Raw genomic sequence first — 22,471 nt, forward strand, 5'->3', positions numbered from 1 at the left:
GAAAAAGCCTTATGCCTATCCCATGCAGGCTGATACTCCTTTACTGTATTTGCAGCTACCACCACTACATGAAGGCTTTTCCATTCATCCACTACTCTATACATAAACCTTTGCCCCTCTAATTTAAAACGATGTCCTCTTGTGGTAGTTTTTCTTCTTTTAAAATTTACTCCTCTCCTTTACCGTATTGATTGATTCCATATTGAGATATTTCATTTTTCCTTTAAAAAAAAAAAAAAAAATGTAAATACGTTTAAAAAAAATTAAATAAAAAGTGTAATTTAATTTCCTCCTCCTTAAACATTACACCGCATATTGAGATATATTTGTATATTCCAACCTGTTCAACATTCTTTTTCAAACCTGGAAACTTTTTTATATATTCCAAATGTTTGTTACTCCAGCGTGGCTGCACTTTGGTGTTCCCCTCCATTCTGCTGCTACAATGTTACTTACGTTTTTCACGTGCCCTTTTAGCCGGTCACAGTGACGTCTGGATCCCGCAGTCGTATGCTGGTACAGCACATATTGCCATGTAATAGCATACATGACATCATTACTGCTGGCCTGTGGGGGAACACTGAAGCGGCAACAGATTTGATGCAAATTTCATATAGCCACATATCTTCATCCTTAATCCTGGCTTGACTGCAAGTCTAATGGCCCACGCTGAAAATAGTTTTCAAGCTGTCAGGCCGGGACTCATCGCTGTAATAAAACACAGAAATAGCAGTGGTGTTATGCTCATCTGAAAGTGGCTTAAAGGGGTACACTGCCCCTAGACTTCTTATCCCCTATCCAAAGGATATGGGATAAGATGTCTGAACGCGGGGGTCCTGCCGCAGGGGACTCCCGCGATCTCCCTGCTGCACCCGGCGTTCGTTTAGAGTGTCGGGTGCAGCGCCAGAGGCTCATGACCTCACGGCCATGCCCCCTCAATGCAAGTCTATGGTAGGGGGCGTGACGGACGTCAAGCCCCCCCCCCCCCCAATAGACTGGCATTGAGGGGATGTGGCCGTGACATCACGAGCCTCTGCCCCGGATCGCCAGTCATCCGGCACGGAGCAAAGTTCGCTCCTTGCACCGGAAGTCTGGGATTCCACAGCCGAGATCGCGGGGGTCCGCAGTGGCGGGACCCCCGCAATCAGACATCTTGTCCCCTATCCTTTGGAAAGGGGATAAGATGTCTAGGGGCGGAGTACCCCCTTAAATGGAGTTCTCATTCGCCCTATTTATGTTACAAAAGCCTGAAAGACACAATAATATTGACACTTTCTTGCATGGTGGAAACAATCATGATGTTTGTACAGAATACAAGATAATGATTGTTGATTTTACTCTGCACTACAAAGCAGCATAACGGTTAATACATTTGTTCACCTTATTGTCAAGAAGAGAAGATGAATTTTAACACAACTATGTGAGGGAAGATCCCCTTTGATCAGATTAAAGTGCCTATCGGGCTCAAGACTTTTCTTTTTGCGCTGCTTGGTCTCTTGTAACGTCCGTGATCAAAAGCATTTGTGAATCTTTTCTAGAAGTGTACAGATGTGCCAGCTGTTACCAGTCTCCACTGTCTGCTAGGATTTTCAGACTCTTGGGTTTGCCTTTTCAATTATATTGTTATCAAAAAGAAAACTTGAATATAGGTTGAGAATGATGCTGTTAAACATTGGATTTCTACTTTGAAGCCTCCTTTCTCTTTTTTTCTTGACTAAAGAATAATACAGTTGTATGTGTTTCTGTGTTTAGGAGCAGGAATTATATCAGAGAGAAGGCCTTGGGGTAAATGAAGTGCACTATGTGGATAACCAAGACTGTATAGGTAAGTGCATATATTCTCCAGATTAAAGAGCTTATCCTGCAGGAGGTTTTTCCTAACTATGCCCATAGTGTGGGATTTAAAAATAATGATAATAATAAATTAACCTGTACTTACCTCCATTGCTCCCGTAAAGCCTTTGGTGTCTTGCTCCAGTCCTCCAACGCGATTGTCTTCCTTAAATGCAGCATTACTATCATCCCCAGGAAGCACCCAGACCCAATGTGTCAAACTCCTGCTCAGTGAATCGCCAGTCAAGGTGGAATATCGCTGTTGCCAGCGATTCACTGAGCTGCAGTTTTCGACACATTAGGCCTTAGTGCTTCCCAGGAATGGCAGTCATGCTGCAGTTCAGGAAGACAGTTGCATAAGGGAACCAGAGCAGGACACTGGAGGCACCATGGGAGCACTCGAAGGAACCTCTTCTTTACTAGATAACCCCCTTTTAGTCAATGACCACTCTATGTGAAATATTAGCTGGTTTATACAAAGGGACTATTGGTGGTTTAAAAAATGTGAACTTTAAGAGGATCGGTCAGCCTAATATATGCTGCTCTGTGTAAAGGCTTTACATCTAGTAGCCAAAAAGGCACAAGCAATGTGACTATTGATTAATAGGAGTACTGGAACAATGGAGTGGACTCATGAGGAGAGCACAACCTTCTGTTGTTGGTTAACAGTCAACCTAAGGACCGGTGGGATTGAGCCGCTCATGAAGTCAACAAACTCATAACTATCAGTTTGTTGTGTTTTTTTTCAATCCTTCTATTAACTAAAAGGCACTATATTTTAATGCCATTTTGGCTACCAGGAGTACAGACTTATAGCTGTAAGATTGGCATATTTGAATGGCAAATTCCCTTTGCATACTAATCAATACGTAAAATAAACAGGTAAACACAAAATGGCAAATCCCACTATAGATTCTCCTGTGTACAAATGCTCCCAATGCCATCCATATCATCAACCACATAGACAACTATACAAAAAATGGAGTCCCTTTACTGGAATCAATTTAAGATGTATATACTTTATATGCGACAGAAGTTTGAAACGTGAATAAAAAGGAGGTAACCCTTCTCAGGCGAGAAAGAGGTGGCACCCCACACTTACACAAAAGTATACATATATATATATATACAGGACCATTTGTCTCACAAAATCATAATGAGCAAATAGTGCACAGTGGCACAACTGAACAAATGCAATAACATACAATGCCAGTATTGTTTAGAACTGTAGGAGTGACCCAACCCGCATTTAGCTCTGATCCTTTGTCCTGCAGGTACTACTCAATACAACTCTAACCACAGACGCACAAACGCAGAACAGAAAGGAATCACACTCACCCTGGATGAATGAATCTTGCGGCTTTTATTAAAACTTAATATACAAGGTTCTAACATAGCAGGGAGGGACCGGGTATGGTGGGAGGGAGTGGTTAGGCAACAAGCTTGTTTCGCGCCAAGTGACGCCTCTTCCGGCCTCTTAGAGGCCGGAAGAAGCATCACTTGACGCGAAACAAGCTTGTTGCCTAACCACTCCCACGCACCATACCTTCTAAGAGGCCGGAAGAAGCGTCACTTGACATGAAACAGGCTTGTTGCCTAACCACTCCCTCGCACCATACCCGATCCCTCCCAGGGTCTGTGCTGTCATGTTGGAACCTTATATATGAAGTTTGAATAGAAGCCGCAAGATTCATTCATCCAGGGTTAGGTGATTCCTTTCTGTTCTGTATTTGTGTTTTTGAATATTGCTATAGTGGATACACACCTCCTGTACGCAGTTACAGCTCTATCAGTGCCCACAAGTGAATGGTGGATATATTACCTGGACGTTGCTCGTGCTTCTCACCTGTTGATGCAATACATCTCTAACATGACACATCTTGATAAAATGTTGTTTAAACTCACAATTCAAGCTAGAACAGTTTGGATTCCACAGCAGTATTATCCTATAATTCCAGTTGCACATCTTGTCTCTAACTTCCCTGTTTGTGTGCTAGAGGCGCTCTTAGCGTGTTCTGCCGACACGTCTTCCTCATATAGATGCTTTCAGTGTACTGACTGGAATAGTTAAATGCTGCCTTGGTTTTAATTTCCTCCCTCGGTTCCAGAGACAGATGTGCGATTCTCTTTCCAGAGATAATTATCTGGTGACAGAATTGTTAAAATCTTAGTGTTTTTTTAACATTGCTAATCCCGGTAACATAGGAACTTTGTTGCACGGCTGTGTAAAGAATGTCTTGTTTTTGTCACCTCCAAAACTGGTTGTTTTTTTTTTTTATTTCAGATCTGATTGAGTCCAAACTAGTGGGTGTCCTGGATATACTGGATGAAGAGAACAGACTCCCTCAGCCTAGTGACCAGCACTTTACATCCATGGTTCACCAGAAGCATAAAAACCACTTCCGCCTTACGGTAAGACATCCCTTTGTGCCACTGAAGCAACGTCTTTGACCCAGATCAAAACTAGATAAACGTAAATATGATGAACTATACTTATCTTCTATAAACTATAGGATCATCTTGTAACAAACTCTGCATAAAACAGGCCAAGAGTACACCAATGACGCTTTTTGGTTGTGTCATCCTAACATGCAAGTGAATAGTCTCATTTATCTGCTTTTAGTGAATTTAAAAACAGTATGATCTGGATGGTTTGTAAATTTTGGATCCAACAAGCTGCAAATTTCAAAGGTTTTCTGCGTTCTGTTTTTATTCTCATGAAGAGAAAAGGAGCTAGTGTAAAAGCGTGCAGCTTTTAAGAATGTTACAGTCTATGTGCTCTGTTATTTATTCTGGCATTTAGCTGTGCCCATTGTCACCCCACTGGTATCAAAGCATTTAGCAATAGCCGCTCGGTTGCTCCTATTATTTATGTAGAACATTACATACACTGGCCCTTATTTACTTGTTGTGTAGGTTTCTTTGTGGATTTTAATTCCCTACAATTTATTTTCCACAGTATTTACTAAGGTTTCTCTACATTTTCCACTTTCCCTACATTTTGCTTTTTTTTTACACATGCTCTTATCTGTAGGGTTTTCGTCAGCTGAAATCCACTACATTTTATGTGGAAACCTTAGTAAATATGTTGTGATTTTGTGAAAATGTCGGGAACACGCCCCTTTTCGGTGACCACGCCCCTTTCCCAGACAGTCACGCCCTTTTTTGAGGGTTTTCTTAGCAAAATGGAGAGTAAGTCGGGTTTTTTCAATTCTGGCGCAAAATCTGTCGCAGACAGAATTTGTGGCGCAAATTCTGGCGCAGACAAAATTTCTGGCGCAGTGCGCCAAAATCTGGCGCACAACCCAACAAAACAGGTTGGGTTTGCAATAGTAAATGAGGGCCATTGACTTCACTGACCTATTTCAGTTGGGCCTCCAATTTAAAGTGAACTTTCATAATTTTCATGATGCCTGAACCACAAGTCACCAGTGTGGTTCCCAGTGGATTTTCCCTCCTCCACCAGCTTAGATTGATAGATCTCTTCCTGTACCCAAACAGGGACACATCTGTCAATCAAACCTGGTGGGTGGGTAGCAGAGGACAGGGACCACCCAAGAATGTGTGGTTCAGGCAGCATGAATGTGAGGTCAGGTACCTTATAATAGTCAAGTAGCTAGGTAACATACCCTGACAGTGCTACCCTCATACAATACATGTGCCTCAAGTTAGCCCTAACCAGGGAGTCACATTTTTTAACATGCACCTTGTCCAAAGATCAGGAGCGATGTGGGTAACAAATACATATAAATATGTTATAAATAATGGTGGCCAGCATTTCCTAAGGAGCGGATATAATTACTATAATATTTACAGTTGGTATTTGCTATTTCTATTTTATTTTTGATTTATCCTATTGATTTATATAGTGCTGACCTATTTCACAGCAGTATACCAAGTTTGTTATCATTTGGGGGAAAATTTTCCCAAATTAAAGTAAATAAAAATATGCAGCTGGCATATTGACATTCACCTTTCCTTTACTTACCTTTTCAATCCATATTTAATCTGTGCTACTTAGCTTCAGGGAGCAGTCAGACAAATAAATTTCTTTTCTTTGAAATTCAAATTCTTTGTATAGGAAAGCTAAGCTGTGTTCATAAATCTGAAAGTTTTGTGCGTGGGTGAGCTGAAGTGCTTCTATTTGGTAATTTAATTGTGTGCGGTTTGTCCTTAAAATGTTCCAGTTCCTGTGTTTATGATAAACTGCTGTGTATAGATTTCCTTTTTATGCCTCTCATGAGCCTTATCTAGAGATATAAGCACTATACTGTATGTTCCGCCAACATGGCGAGCGGACATCATTGCGTTAACTTTTTATCTATGCAAAACAAATTACCCTACATTCCTGATTTTTTTCAGCATCGATAAAGAATAATTTCTAGACTTCAGTCTAAGATGCTGCTCTTTTACTAATGAAATGTTCTCAGAAAGCGCATGCTGGAAAAGCACAGGCGATTTCAATTTGAGTCTAGGCAATGAGGGATTGCACTCTCGTCATGTTAATATTGGCCAGGCACACAATTCACCTGACCATAAAGATGCATTTTAGGCCACGATCAGCCTGATAAATATGCATCAATGCTTTGTTGTTTTACCATTGTCAGTGATGAATACTAGAGCTGATACCATCTATCAGCCGTCTCCATTTTTTATGATTTGCCCATGCAGACAGCATTTCATTTTGCAACACTGTGTCACACACAATTCATGAGCATAAAGTTATCAATGTCTGTATCAAGCTGGTGATGAAACAATACAGCGCCATTCAAACATTTTTTTTCTTTTCTTTATTGCAGATTCCCCGAAAATCTAAACTAACTGTCCATCGAAATATCCGAGATGATGAGGGCTTTATTGTCCGTCATTTTGCTGGAGCTGTGTGCTATGAAACGGTAAGATATATATATATATATATATATATATATATATTTATATACACAGTATAGATTTCCTGATTCTTGTGAAGCATTGCTTAGGTGTTACAACAATATCTTAAATGGTCAACTAAGTTGCATAAATCTATAGGAAAGTGAATATAAGAATATATATATATATATATATATATATATATATATATATACACATTTATAGCATCAGTGTCCCTTTACCACTTACCAGACTCATTCCCACCTTCCTCCCCTCTACTAAACTTACTCTAAAAAAAAAAACTACTTTTTAACCCCTTAAGGACCAGGCCCATTTTGGCCTTAAGAACCAGGCCAATTTTCATTTTCGCATTTTTTTGTTTTTTCTTCCTCTCCTTTTAAAATCCGTAACTCTTTATTTTTTCACTTTGTTGTTATTATTTTGTTGTTTGCGCGAACAATTGTACTTTATGACATCTTTCATTTCGCCATAAAATGTATGGCGCAAGCAAAAAAATATTATTTGCAGGTGAAAATTTTTCAGAAAGCACAGTGCGTTTTATGGTAAAAGTATCAGGTTTCTTAGAAGTCTATGAAGAAAGGAAGGAGGTAGGGGATTTAGCTGTGGAGTAAGGCAGAAAAGACAGAAAAGACACAAAGACCCTGCTGAAAGCTATGGTTATATCTCACCCTGGGTATGCTCCATACTTCTATATAATGTCCTCCATGCTGCTGCTTTAGGCGGTGTGCTATAGAGATGTAGAAGAACAGGATCGCCTCTTTTGTGTGGGTGCAGTGTATGGGAGCCATCATAAAATCTAGCGCCACCCAATAGTTCAGGGAAAACTGAACTTTAGTCTGTAGAGCGGAAAACTGGTGAAAAATGCATTATACAAGTTATTTAATGCCTCGGCAGAAATTGTGCTACTCCTCATGTACACACACACACACAACAGCTTATTATGAAATGTTTGTTCAAAGGTTAGTGACCATTTAAGTTCAGAACCACATATTAAAGGGGTATTCCAGGAAAAAACTTTTTTTTTTATATATATCAACTGGCTCCAGAAAGTTAAACAGATTTGTAAATTACTTCTATTAAAAAATCTTAATCCTTTCAGTACTTTTGAGGTTCTGAAGTTAAGGTTTTTCTTTTCTGTCTAAATCCTCTCTGATGACACGTGTCTCGGGAAACGCCCAGTTTAGAAGCAAATCCCCACAGCAAACCTCTTCTAAACTGGGCGTTTCCCGAGACACGTGTCATCAGAGAGGATTTTAGATCTTTTAGTCACATATTTATATGGTATACTGAAGTACAGCTACAGTACAGCTACAGTACAGCTATAAGCATTTAGTAAGTTTTGTAACTACTATTGGCACACAAAGTTTATGAAAATACTGGATATCAACGTCTAGGCCAAATCCTGTCTGATGACAGCACATTCATGTCTCATCAGTGATAGGAGTTTATCATAGTTTCTGTGTTTTTGTTTGTCCACCTTGGCTTGACCATTGTTTTCAACGGGATAGATTTTTATTTTTGGTTGGGGCGGGGTGCTTGTCCTGGCCATAGATCAAGTCGCTTAATTATCACTTTTGCCTTGCAAACTTTGTGTCAGTCTTAAAACTTTTACCCATAATGCTACATGTAGGTAGTTTAAAGCATTTAAGAATATAATTAGGAGCTCAGGATTTTATATATATATATATATATATAATATAATATATGTGTGTGTATATATAGGTGTGTGTATGTATGTATATATATATATTGTCTTACCGGCTGCAATGTATATTACTGACCGCGCCATGTTTGTGTTCTACCATATATCACTAAAAAGCTATATGAAATCTGTTGTATACCCACTGATTAATGGCACAAATCCTAGTATCTACTGAATGTAATAGAGTGATAAACACTGACAACCGTAAAGGCCACAATGATCTTGTTTATTATAAAAGTGGCTAACCCTTACAGGGTTTAAATCCATACGTGTTCCACATAGAAGTGTATAGTAATTGTTATTTGCTTACCTTCACCCCTCCTCTCCCATTTTTTCCCGTCTCTTTTGAACTTCTAATAGAAGATCAGATGTAACACTTAGAATCCTGGTAAAGGAACCTGATGCATGTGATAATCTACTGGAGATCAGGGTTGGGACTTGAGCCTATACAGGCAGCATGTTTGTCACGTCTCGGACCTGAATGATTCTAGACAGAAACACTGTGTCCTGCAGAGGAGCACGTACAGCAATCATAAGAAATATTGTCATAGCTGAAAGAATCACACTCTGCAAAGAGAGTGACAGCAAAGAACATAATTTTAACTCATTTTGTTGCAGCCTAATGAAGCAGTACCTTCTGTATCAGAAAAAATTACCATAAGTTTATAATTACTTTCTTTTACCATAATATAACCAAATTACTTCCAATAGGTTATATACGTATGACTTTATATGACTACAATCAAAAATATAACATGAATGGTGCTGTAGATGTTAGATAAGGTAGAGGGTAGTGTCTAGAAATAAACCCCCTACAAAAAGGACGATTAGATGAAAGGTTCCCCTGATCTTTCTCAAAATGCTAAAAACTAAAACACATAAGCTTGATACGTTTGTATTCCTTATACAGTATGTAAATAAACCTAATCATCCCAGTGGCTGCTGTTAGGGATTGAAGTTATTTAAAGGGCTACTCCAGAGGGAAAAAAAAATCTAATTACCTGGTGGTAGAAATAATTATATTTGTAAATTACTTCTATTTAAAAATCTAAGACTTCTTTCACACTGCCGTTGTGACACGGCAGTGTGACGTCCACCATGGAACCCGGAGAGAATAGTGGGAAGAAAGATACATCATGCAACTTTTTTTCCTCCCACTACTCCTGTCAGAAAACAACAGCACCCAACTGACCCCATAATAATAAATGGGATCTGTCGGGACCCGTTGTGCCCCATTAAGATAGCGTCCGTTAAGGCACAAAAAAAAAGTGCCTGATGGACGTTTGCCGACGGGGAATAATGGCAGTGTGAAAGGGGGCTTAAATGGGCACCGTCAGATACAAATACTTTTTCTATGTTGGCAAAACATTTCTATCTTGGCAAAACATTAACCTTTCTAATATACTTCATAAGAAAATGTTATTTCTTTTTTATAGAAATTATGGCTTATAAAATTATGGCTTTGTCCATGCTGAAGCACAGGCATGGACAAAGTCCAGTAAGTGAGGGGGGGCTAGCACTCCTCTGTGCTCTCTCCTGTCTGATAGGACTCCTCTGTGCTCTCTCCTGTCTGATAGCAATCCTCTGTGCTCTCTCCTGTCTGATAGAACTCCTCTGTGCTCTCTACTGTCTGATAGTACTCCTCTGTGCTCTCTCCTGTCTGATAGTACTCCTCTGTGCTCTCTCCTGTCTGATAGTACTCCTCTGTGCTCTTTACTGTCTGATAGTACTCCTCTGTGCTCTCTCCTGTCTGATAGTACTCCTCTGTGCTCTCTTCTGCCTTATAGTACTCCTCTGTGCTCTTTCCTTTCTGATAGTTCTCCTCTGTGCTCTCTCCTGTCTGATAGGACTCCTCTGTGCTCTCTCCTGTCTGATAGGACTCCTCTGTGCTCTCTCCTGTCTGATAGTACTCCTCTGTGCTCTCTCCTGTCTGATAGCACTCCTCTGTGCTCTCTCCTGTCTGATAGTACTCCTCTGTGCTCTCTCCTGTCTGATAGCACTCCTCTGTGCTCTCTCCTGTCTGATAGTACTCCTCTGTGCTCTCTCCTGTCTGATAGCACTCCTCTGTGCTCTCTCCTGCCTGATGGCACTCCCTTGTGCTCTCTCCTGTCTGATAGTACTCCTCTGTGCTCTCTCCTGTCTGATAGTACTCCTCTGTGCTCTTTCTTGTCTGATAGTACTGCTCTGTGCACTCTCCTATCTGATAATACTCCTCTGTGTTCTCTCCTGTTTGATAGGACTCCTCTGTGCTCTCTCCTGTCTGATAGCACTCCTTTGTTCTTTCCTGTCTGATAGTACTCCTCTGTGCTCTCTCCTGTCTGTTAGGACTCCTCTGTGCTTTCTCCTCTCTGATAGTACTCCTCTGTGTCTGTGCTCTCTCCTGTCCTATCAAACAGAAGTGTTAGCCCACCTTCACTTACTGGACTTTGTCTATGCCTGTGCTTCTGCTTGGACAAAACCATGATTTTATAAGTCAATAAAATGAACTAAAATTTTCTTATGAAGTATATATTTTTGCCGAGATGTACAACATGTAAAAAGTGTTTTAATCTGACAGTGCCCATTTAAGCCTTCCTGTACACATGAGCTGTTTATGCTCCAGGAAGTTGTGTAGTTCTTTCTAGTTTGACCGCGGTGCTCTCTGCTGCCACCTGTGTACATGTCAGGAACTGTCCAGAGCAGGAACAAACCCTCATAGCAAACCTCTCCTGCTTTGGACAGTTCCTCACACAGACAAAGGTGGCCACAGACTAAAGAGAACTACACAACTTCCTCTGGAGCATACCTCTTTAAGCACTGGGGAATTAACCAGATAGTAGCAATGGGATCATTGGAGCTTTCTTGTGTGCAGTTTTCACCACCATTTAGCAAAAGGACACGTGCCATGATCCAAAAAATAAATAAATAAAATAAAATTGAAAAGAAAAGTGACAAAGATCATGCAATTCTGACATTTCACTCACATTTCCAACACAGTCTCTATGTGTTGAAAAAAAAGAGAGTGCAGGGATTTTATAAAAAAAAATAGCAATTAGCTAGGAAGCCATATTTTTTTTAATACATATATGCCATTAACCTAGAAGATCCTCCTACATAAATGGTACCAAATCTTTCAGAAGAGCACCCTTGGTCTAGACCACATATTAGGAGGGGACCACCCATCTAGACCATTTTTACTGCAGTTTTGGATGGCCATCATAGAAGGTTCACAATGTAAATGTATTTGTATTTCTGTATTTATTATATAGGTTTATTTTTTAATATATTTTAATATATCCTGTTGTTTTTTTTTGTATACTAAATAAAGCAGATCCATTGTATGCTAAATTATATAGAGATTATAGGGAATGTATATACTGTGCTATTTTACTATACTCCTTGTGTAGTATAACTGGTGGGGTTGTGAAGGAGCCTCACTACTGCATTAAATGCATTATGTATGCATATAGGTTACTCGTATACATTTTTAATGCCATCCAATTCTATCTGGATTGAATTATGGGTAAAAGGCCAGTAGTTTGAATATCTTTTCATTTCCCTCTAGACACAATTTGTGGAGAAGAATAATGATGCTCTGCACATGTCACTGGAGTCCCTCATATGCGAGTCCAAAGATAAATTTGTAGGGGAACTGTTTGAATCCGCCAATAATCACAAGGATTCCAAGCAAAAGACGGGAAAGCTCGGTTTCATCAGTGTGGGCAACAAATTTAAGGTATGTTACATAACCTAATAAGATTGTGTTACTCCAAGATTACAGATAATGAGAATCATAGTCCAATGTCCCCTCATATGAATGTAGCGGTGGTCAAGCATGCATGCTACCTGACACTTCCACTGCATCCCTAGCACATGTCACACCTCAACAAACACACTGGGGGAGACTTATCAAGACCTTTTTGTAAAGAAAAAGTTTACCAGTTGCCCATAGCAACCAATAGGCTCACTTCTTTAATTTTTGAGAGGCCCTTTTGAAAATAAAAGAAGCAATGCTATTGGTTGCTACGGGCAACTGGTCAACTTTTCCTTAGGCTGTGATTGTAAATGGGTACTCTGCTTCCATACTTACTTCCACACACACGTATGGCAATATGCCCCAAATGAGTTACGCACACCCCAAAACACACCAAACACTGCCACTACGCATCACAGCACATGGACACCACAGTCCAAACGCAAGTTCTTAATCTGTGCCCTCTCTAGCATTAAAACTGTAACATGCACAAGCCACAACTTCCAGGATTTGTAGGAGAATCAAGACAACCATATTAAAATTTTTGGCTTTATTATACAAAAGTACAATGCAAAAGAAATATAGAAAAGGATATACAGAATTGTGCAAACAGTAGTGAAATAATGGCAGTTCAATACTTTACGGTGTTTGGACCCTAGTCCTAGTCTGTCTATGGGTATGGAAGAAAACAATACTCTACAAGTCCAATTTGATTGGAGTCCCACAATGCATCACCAGTTTTGGTACTGGGCCACAATTTTATGCTTTCCAGCAGAGGGATTGGTTGGAAGGCGTTTCCACTCCCTTTTTGGTCAACCCACACGGAGGGTGCTTCATTACTTATACCAAATGTCACCTCAAGAAAAAAAAATCTGATCTGTTGTATAGCTCTCAGTGCCGAACCATTTGATGTGCTCTCTCAATGCTCAGGGTCAGATGTTATTAGGTGGCATCATGTCAAGTAGTAGATCTTCGGATTATGTAATCTTCTCTGGAGCAGGCTTTTTAGTGGTGTGCTCCTGAGTCCTTACCAGCCTCGAACCATTTTGTGGCTGGTTATCATTTTCCTCTTTTATGTCCAACTTTGTCAGGCCTTTATTTTTTCCAAAACACTTGTTTGGACTGTTCATAACAGGGACTAAGTCGGCATCATATGACATATAGACACATCTTTGCTTCTGCATTACAGCCTCAAATTCTGGCCCAAAAGCTGTCAATGTAGGTCATCATAGCTATGGTCGGACTTTGACTTGTTGCTGTATGGATGCCTGAAGGCTAGAGTCTAGAGTACAAATAGCTTTGCCTTAGAGAAGAACTGCATATAGTGTACTTAAAGGAGAACTGGCACAATAAAAATGCAGTCCGATTTGCAGGCATCATGTTAAAGAATGTGAAGAGCTGTTTAGATTGATGTATAGTTTTGTGGGAAAAGATTGTCATTGTCAATATAAATTTCTGCACCTTTTGCACTGAGTAGTCATGTAGGTAAATATATATATATATATATATATATATATATATATCTTCATCTTTAGATAAGAGCAGCACATCCCAAAATGTTCATAGGCAGGTGGTGCATGCAGTTGTAGGATGGTGGTTAGTCAATCCAGAATGAATATCCAAAATAAATGCAGCACACTGGATGAAGTCAAATGAAGTGGTGGTTTATACAAATAAATACACCTTGGAATAAATCACCACTTCATTTGACCTCATCCTGTGTATTGCATTTATCTTGAAGATATATATATTTAACAATGGGATTCTCTCATAAAGTCAGCTTACCTTTTCCAATAGAACCTATCATAGCGATCAGCTGATCACTTCAGATTTGATTTCTCACACATCCGAAGAGAAGATGTGAGCACTGGTTTACATGCTGCCCATTCAAATAAATTCCTTGCCCATGATGTTGAGCCACACTTAATAGTGTATATGGAAAGTGATTTACTCTTGAAAAGGATAGGGACTTTGGAGTACAACTCATTTTTGGCTTGGCATAGTCCTATTATGAGCCTGATCCTCTACAATGAGCCTGATCCTGTATTTCATAATTAAAGCTATGTAAAGACTATTTTTGTATTGAAAAATCAACAAACTGGCTGCATTGATAGAAGGTTTAAATAGATATTGAAAAGAGAGATTTTAGAAAAGAACATTGTATAATGTATTTTTCATAGCTATTGTGATTTTCTTGCGTTCAGAAGTGCCCAGAAGAGAAAAACCCATCTTCATACCTATTGACACGTCAATAAAACTTTCTAACCTATTCTAAATGTGGTATTTGGAGATGTGGTCTACATTTGTAACTAATGTACTTCTCATTATCTCTATGTAGCTAATATTAGATTATTGGCTATAACCGTACATTATAGCTTATTTTGGGAACGGGAAAATATCTTATATGTTTACAGTAATATCCAGTCTTGGAGATAACATTGCAATTCTAAAGCCAGGGGTTTATTGTTGTACACCATTGTGTTACTTGTACTGTGGAATAAACAATCAAAACTTAGAGGACCTGTGGCCACCCCCCCAAAAAATTTGATTACATCATCATTCAATACCTTAGGGTGCCCTGATCATACGCCTTTTTAAAATTTCTAGATGTGCCTGTTCCTGAGACATAAGGGTTTATAGTTTGTTTGATGATTCAGGGAGTCAGTCAGATGGGCATGAACTTAATAATAATGGGAATGAGCTAATGCGTGGGATTATACAGTCAGGGATGTGTATTAGGCATACATGCACCTCAATGTACAACATTTACACCGCTTGACTGTATAATTCCACCCATCACTTGATTACTAAAGTCACTCCCATTACTAAAATTAAATTCATGCCCATCTGACTGATTCCCTGAATTGTCAGACAAAGTATAAACCCTCATATCTCGGTAACAGTAGGGCATATCAAGAAACTGTAAAAAAAAATATTGTGATCAGGGCACCCTAAGTTATTTAATGACAGCAATTATTTTGGGATTGGCCATGGGTCCTCTTTAAGAGCACTGTTAAAGGGGTACTCCGGCCCTAAGACCTCTTATCCCCTAAGATGCCTGATCATGGGGGTCCCGCTGCTGGGGACCCCCAGAGTCTTTCATGCAGCACCCCGCTATCATCACCCTCCGGAGCGAACATCGCTACGTGTCTGATGAATCACGATCACGGGGCCCGAGTATTGTGACGTCATTCCCTCGCCCCTGTGTGACGGCACGCCTCGCCTCCTCAATGCAAACCTATGGGAGGGGGCATGGCAGCTGTCACGCCCCCTCCCATAGGCTTGAAGTGAGGGGACGGAGTGTAATTTCACATGGGGGCAGAGCCGTGATGGCACGATTCTCCGGCCCCATGATCGTGATTCATCAGACCCGGAGCGATGTTTGCTCCGAAGCTGATGATAGCGAGGTGCTGCATGAAAAATTGTGGGGGTCCCCAGCGGCGGGACCTCCGCGATCTGGCATCTTATCCCCTATCCTTTGTTCAGGACCTGTGGTAGTTTTATCTTTATATCCTATGCTTGTAAATGGCCATTGGATACCAGATATCTGTAAGAAATCCCCTTCTTATTCTCCTAAACTTTTCTTGTATAAAGATCGTACTGATCAAGCACACTTGCTGTTTTTAGTTCTACGTACCAAGAAGGTCAGGAATGGATTACAGCACTTTATATCCATTACATCTAAAGGAGTGCAGCAGTACATGGGGCTAGTTAGATGCTAATGGTATAGATAGATCACGACTTTTGAGAAACAATTTCTTACTGGGATCTATTGGAGTTACTGACACAAATCTTATCACGTTTGCACTACTAGCAGCTGCATCCTTTAGCAATTGTGCAATTTGCCAAATTTTTTATATTTATTTTTTTGGGCAAAGTGGCATTAAGCTGTGCAGATGTACACGGGCACCATTCACACTACAGGATGATGAATCCTAATTACTTTTAGCCATTCAGAATTCACTGGCACATAATGAGCACTATGTCCTTGTCCTCATTTCCACAGACCAGAAGCGCTGTATTTTATTGTTGCAGTTTTTCCTGTCTGTGTCTTTTTTCTGTGTAGTGATTCTATGCTTTCTTTACAGAGCATAGTTGTAAGTTCACCTATTCAGCCCTTAAATAGTGAGTAGCACATCCCGCATTCCACATCAACATTTTGTTTCTGACCAGCTTTCGTAATCTTTTGTTTTGACTGCTCGCACATATGTTTAACGCCATGTAAAAAGATGCACTGCGGACTGTTGATGCATGCAATCTGTCACCATGCTGCATGCGTGTATAGTGTATGAGGCTTCAGCCCCCATGAGCTGTATCTAATCTTTTTTCTTTTTCTTCTTTTTTAATAGACCCAGCTGAATCTGTTACTTGAAAAACTTCGAAGCACGGTAGGACGATTCAATATTTACTTGTTCTTACATTGGTTACTGTTTCTTTCAGTTCACTTGTAAAATCATCCATTTTTGTCCTTACAACCACATTTCCACCTGCCAAGTGTTACTGTGCCCTGCTAACATGGTTTGATAATGTCTTTAGAAGCCTGATAATCTGCCAGCAATGTGTCTCTATGAATACACCAGTAACACTGATAAGCAGCTGCACCGGATAAGCTTAAAGTAGGTCTGATAGCCAATGGAAGCACAAAATGGAAGAAGATAAAGACGCAAGCACTCAAAGCCCCTGCTGAACATGTTATGCCAAAGAATACCTATGCTGTTCAGGACACTGTGACCGCTGGCCTTAGCTGTGATACATGCAGTGGAGCATTACATCTGTATTCGTCTTTATATTTAACTTGTGTACTAAAAATGGAGAAGTCTTATAGTATAAGGTCATTATATATACACCGTATATACTCGAGTATAAGCCAACCCGAATATAAGCCAAGGCCCCTAATTTCACCCCAAAAACCCAGGAAAAGTTATTGACTCAACTATAAGCCTAGGGTGGGAAATAAATCATCCCCCGAGGCATCATCCAGACCCCAGTCATCATCACCATGTCATCATCACCCCCCCTTCATCATCACCTTGTCATCATCACCCCGTCATCATCACCCCCCCCCCTTCATCATCACCCCTCATCATCCCCCCCAGTGTCATAATCACCGCCTGTCAATCCCTCAGTGGTCTGCAACCCGCGGACCTCCATCGGCTGTCCGTGCATGCTGGGAGTTGTAGTTTTGAAACATCTGGAGGTCCGCAGGTTGAAGACCACTGCCTGGCCTTCGTCATCATCCAAACCCCCCTTTAGTTTTCTGCTCACCTCCCCTCGGTGGGAAGGAAGGGTGAGCTGGTCCGGGCCATCTATGCTGCAGGGACCGTCTGGTGAGGGGGGTTAGTCGTTCCGGGCTGTCCATCTGCTCCGGGCCCGGCCCCGGACTAGTGACGTTGCCTTGACGACGATGCACAGGGACGGTCCCTGCAGCATAGATGGCCCGGACCAGCTCACCCTTCCTTCCCACCGAGGAGAGGTGAGTAGAAAACTAAAGGGGGGGGGGGGTGTCTGTATGATGATGAAGGCCCGGCAGTGGTCTTCAACCTGTGGACCTCCAGATGTTTCAAAACTACAACTCCCTACAACGGATTGACAGGCGGAGAGTTCACTCGAGTATAAGCCGAGGGGAGGGGGGGGGGGCGTTTTCAGCACGAAAAATCGTGCTGAAAAACTCTGCTTATACTCGAGGATATACAGTAATGGAAGACTGTTATACATATAACGCAAAAGTTTTTTTCTTGTTCAGACGAATTTTAAACCCTCTTAGAACTTAGCAGCAAGATGCTATACATTGTAGCAAGTATCACACTTTAGGTGGCCACATGAAGCAATTTTAAATCCCATATTTTGCCAAAAGTACAATGTGTTAACCCAATTACTTTTTGCCTATTTTGTTACTGTTACTGTTACAAACTGGAACTCAAATATACTAAAATAGACTTCTACCATTTGATCAACACAACTTGCATAATACTTGTTTGGTGATCTCCTTGGTCTTCATGCTGCTGTTTGGTCAGTAATGGTTTATTTGTACTGAGATTACATTCCAGGCACGTGGAACCTTTTTTTCTAATTATGTATGACTTGGAAATGTGACTTGTAAAGGCAATTGGTCATACCAGCTCTTTGTTAGGGGTTTCACGGTAAAGAGAGTGAATATGTATGCACTTGAAATCTTTTTAATTTTTATTTGTAAATAATTTTGAAATCCCTCTGCTTTCAAAGCATTTTGTTGGAGCAGTGCATAAAATTGTAATTACATTTATTTGGATGTGTGTTTATACCATTACAAATATTAGAAAATCCAAGGGGGTGGGGGCTGAATACTCATGAGAATATGCTGTAAGTGACAACACCAATGTACTGTATTGAATCATGTACAAGGATGTTGGGGATTTTAGAAGGGTTACCAGTCTCAGACATCACTACCTGGCATGTAATTTACTATTTAAAATCAAGTAATCCTAAAATGTAATATATATATTGGCGTCATAGGGATTATTTCTTAGCCAAAGTGTTCCTTACAGTTCAATAAATTCCAGTATAATACAAAACAGCCCCGATATAATGCTTTTTAAGCGTCTTCTACAGAGGATTTTCTTGAATTCCATTTTCTACCATTGCAAGGAATCCAGAGTAAAATTTTTGGAATTGTAGAACACGCGAGTTGAAATTCCACCTTCCATTCTGTCCAAGGACATGTATTCTCTGCTTACACTGGTAACATTTTGTCAAGTAAGCATAATCAATAAGGCATTAGGATTTGAAGGACGCCCATCATTCTTTGTATTACTTGTATGCATTTAAAGTACATTTGTCTTGTTTTTATGTTCTCTTTAAACCGCTTCTTTTAAGATCATTATCAGTGTATGGGAAATTAAATAAAAGCCAAAGATTTGCATTATTAAAATGCTGAGCGGTTAAGAATCATCTGCCATCTAGATGTTTTTTTCACGTTTTATTTTAGTTACTAGTAATAATATTGCTTGTGTATACTTTCAATGTGCTGACCCAGTTCTTACTTTGTTTATTGCTTGGTGCAGTCGTAAAATAACTGTACCAGTGTTCTTATACAAATTATTTACTGGATTTCCCACAGGGATCCAGCTTCATCCGTTGTATCAAGCCCAATTTAAAAATGACAAGTCATCAGTTTGAGGGAGCGCAAATTCTGTCTCAGCTTCAGTGCTCAGGTAATGTTTTACTTTAATACTATGTTTGATATGCATGTATTTAAATAGATACCTAGAATACATATGGAGTCTAGAAACAAACTGTACTGTATATAAAGAAGAAAATAACACTAAGGCTATGTTCACTCATGGTAACATTTACTGGCATATTTTTTATACATGCACATTTTTGTCTACAAAAAATGTCCTTTAACCCCTAGAGGACGATGGGCGTACATGCACGCCCTGCTCCCCGTCAATGAAGCGCTCTCAGGAGCGGAGAGTGCTCCATACCCTGCGGGTCCCACCCGCTATTGCTAGCCAGGTCCCACAGTTAATGCCAGAGATTGCTGATGCCCGGCATTAACCTTTTAGATGCCCCAATAAAAGTTGAATGCAGCATCTAAAAGTTCTAAAAATGTTTGCTGGTTAGCGCAGAAAGCTGATCGGGACAAAAATTGCAGGGTCTTGATAGGCTGAGCGCACAGATGGAGGCCTCTTACCTGGCTTCTGTCTATGCGTTAAGAGCTCCAATAGTGCAGGCAGCCTATACTATGGCACAGTATTGCTACAGCGTTTGCAATTGAGAGACTGCATGTAATAGTCCCCTATGGGGACTAAAAAAATAGTGGGAAAAAATGTTAACCTCTTAAGGACCCAGGACGTACGGGGACGTCCCCGCACCATGGGCTTTAAGGACCCAGGACGTCCCCGTACGTCCTGGCGTTTTCCGGTCTCTTCCGCTCACCGGGCAGAGATCGGAACCGGATGCCTGCTGAAATCCTTCAGCAGGCATCCAGGGCAAACGCCGAGGGGGGCCATGTAGGCCCCCCATGTCGGCGATCGCCGCAAATCGCAAGGAAATCGCCCTTGCGATCTGCGGCGATACCGGGCTGATCGGGTCTCTGGGACCCGACCACCCGGTAATTTCGCATGATCCCGGCTGTCACAGACATCCAGGACCATGCTAAAGTATAGGAGCGAGGTGGCAAGCCTGCCACCTCCTCCTATTCCCTGCGATCCGTCGGTTAGTTAACCGACCAATCGCAGGAGGGGGGGGGTTACTTCCTCCCGCCCTGCCCGGCCTCTTGAAGTCCGGAGAGGACGGGAGGAAGACCGGAGGACGCAGCGGGGGACGGGGGAGTGCTGGGGATCGGCCCCGGTACTTACCTCGTCCCTGAAGACCCGGATCCAGACGATGAAGACGGCGGCGGCAGGTGAGTAGATCTTCAGCCGCGGTCGGGCCCTTTACAGTAATGCACATCGCCGTAAAGCGACATGCATTGCTGTATTGGGACCCTGTAAACTACAACTCCCAGCATGTCCAGACAGCCCTTGACGTCTGGGCATGCTGGGAGTTGCAGTTTTGCAACTTCTGGAGGTCCACAGTTTTTGGACCACTGTGCCCTTCCAGATGTTGCAAAACTACACATCCTCAGCATGCCCTTACTGTCCAGGCATGCTGGGAGTTGTAGTTCTGTAACATCTGGCCCTTCATATGTTGCAGAACTACAACTCCCAGCATGCCTGGACAGTTTTGGCATACTGGGAGTTGTAGTTTTGCAACATCTGGAAGGGCACAGATTGGGAACCACTGTATTAGTGGTCTGCAAACTGTAGTCCTCCAGATGTTGCAAAACTACAACTCCAAGCATGCTGGGAGTTGTAGTTAGGCAACATCTGGCTCTAAAGATGTTGCCGAACTACTACTCCCAGCATGCCTGAGAATGTTTGGTAGTTGTGGTTTTGCAACAGCTGGAGGCACACTGGTTGGGAAACATTGTTTCCTAACTCAGTGTTTCCCAACACGTGTGCCTCCAGCTGTTGCAAACTGGGAGTAGTAGTTTTGCAACAGCTGGAGGTACCCCCTGTGAATGTACAGGGTTCATTCACATGGGCAGGGGCTTACAGTGAGTATCGGGCTGCAAGTTTGCAATGCAGCAAATTTTGCGCGGCAGCTCAAACTCTCAGCGGGAAACTTGCTGTCCTGGCACCATAGGGCTTCCTAAATGCGACATGCCCCCGAGCAAAATTTGCTCTCAAAAAGCCAAATATGACTCCTTCTCTTCTGAGCATTGTAGTTCACCCATAGTACACCTCAGGTCAACTTATGGGGTACCTTCATACTCAGAAGAGATGGGGTTACAATGTTTGGGGGGTATTTTCTGCTATTAACCCTTGCAAAAATGTGAAATTTGGGGGGAAACACACATTTTAGTGAAATTTTATTTTTATTTTTTTACATATGCAAAAGTCGTGAAACCCCTGTGGGGTATTAAGGCTCACTTTATTCCTTGTTACGTACCTCAAGGGGTCTAGTTTCCAAAATGGTATGCCATGTGGGGGATTTTTGCTGTTCTGGCACCATAGGGGCTTCCTAAATGCAACATGCCCCCCAAAAAACATTTAAAAAAAACGTACTCTCCAAAATCCCCTTGTCGCTCCTTCGCTTCTGAGCCCTCTACTGCGCCCGCCGAACACTTTACATAGACATATGAGGTATGTGCTTATTCGAGAGAAATTGGGCTACAAATATAAGTATACATTTTCTCCTTTTTCCCCTTGTAAAAATTCAAAAATTGGGTCTACAAGAACATGCGAGTGTAAAAAATGGAGATTGTGAATTTTCTCCTTCACTTTGCTGTTATTCCTGTGAAACACCTAAAGGGTTAATACACTGACTGAATGTCATTTTGAATACTTTGGGGGGTGCAGTTTTTATAAAGGGGTCATTTGTGGGGTATTTCTAATATGAAGACCCTTCAAATCCACTTCAAACCTGAACTGGTCCATGAAAAATTGTGAGTTTGGAAATTTTGTGAAAAATTGGAAAATTGCTGCTGAACTTTGAAGCCCTCTGGTGTCTTCCAAAAGTAAAAACACTTAAATTTTATGATGCAAACATAAAGTAGACATATTGTATATGTGAATAAAAAAAAATATTATTTGGAATATCCATTTTCCTTACAAGCAGAGAGCTTCAAAGTTAGAAAAATGCAAAATTTTAAAATTTTTCCACAAATTTTGGGATTTTTCACCAAGAAAGGATGCAAGATACCACAAAATTTTACCACTATGTTAAAGTAGAATATGTCACGAAAAAACAGTCTCGGAATCAGAATGATAACTAAAAGCTTTCCAGAG

At 41.0% G+C, this 22,471-nt stretch overlaps 1 protein-coding gene across 3 annotated transcripts in view; it reads left to right on the forward strand.

The window, feature by feature from the left end:
• MYO6 (myosin VI) overlaps window positions 1-22,471 on the forward strand; it is a 261,541-nt gene that overhangs the window by 156,115 nt on the left and 82,955 nt on the right. For 2 of the 3 annotated variants that reach the window (XM_056565911.1, XM_056565913.1), the window contains exons 15-20: window positions 1,753-1,825; window positions 4,118-4,245; window positions 6,633-6,728; window positions 11,970-12,140; window positions 16,508-16,546; window positions 19,255-19,348. In XM_056565911.1, the coding sequence (XP_056421886.1) occupies window positions 1,753-1,825; window positions 4,118-4,245; window positions 6,633-6,728; window positions 11,970-12,140; window positions 16,508-16,546; window positions 19,255-19,348 (601 nt within the window). Of the gene's footprint in view, window positions 1-1,752; window positions 1,826-4,117; window positions 4,246-6,632; window positions 6,729-11,969; window positions 12,141-16,246; window positions 16,284-16,507; window positions 16,547-19,254; window positions 19,349-22,471 lie in introns of all 3 variants that reach the window. The other variant, XR_008891253.1, reaches the window with a different exon arrangement.

The sequence above is a fragment of the Hyla sarda genome, chromosome 3 (assembly GCF_029499605.1).
Source record: "Hyla sarda isolate aHylSar1 chromosome 3, aHylSar1.hap1, whole genome shotgun sequence".
Lineage (NCBI taxonomy): Eukaryota > Metazoa > Chordata > Amphibia > Anura > Hylidae > Hyla > Hyla sarda.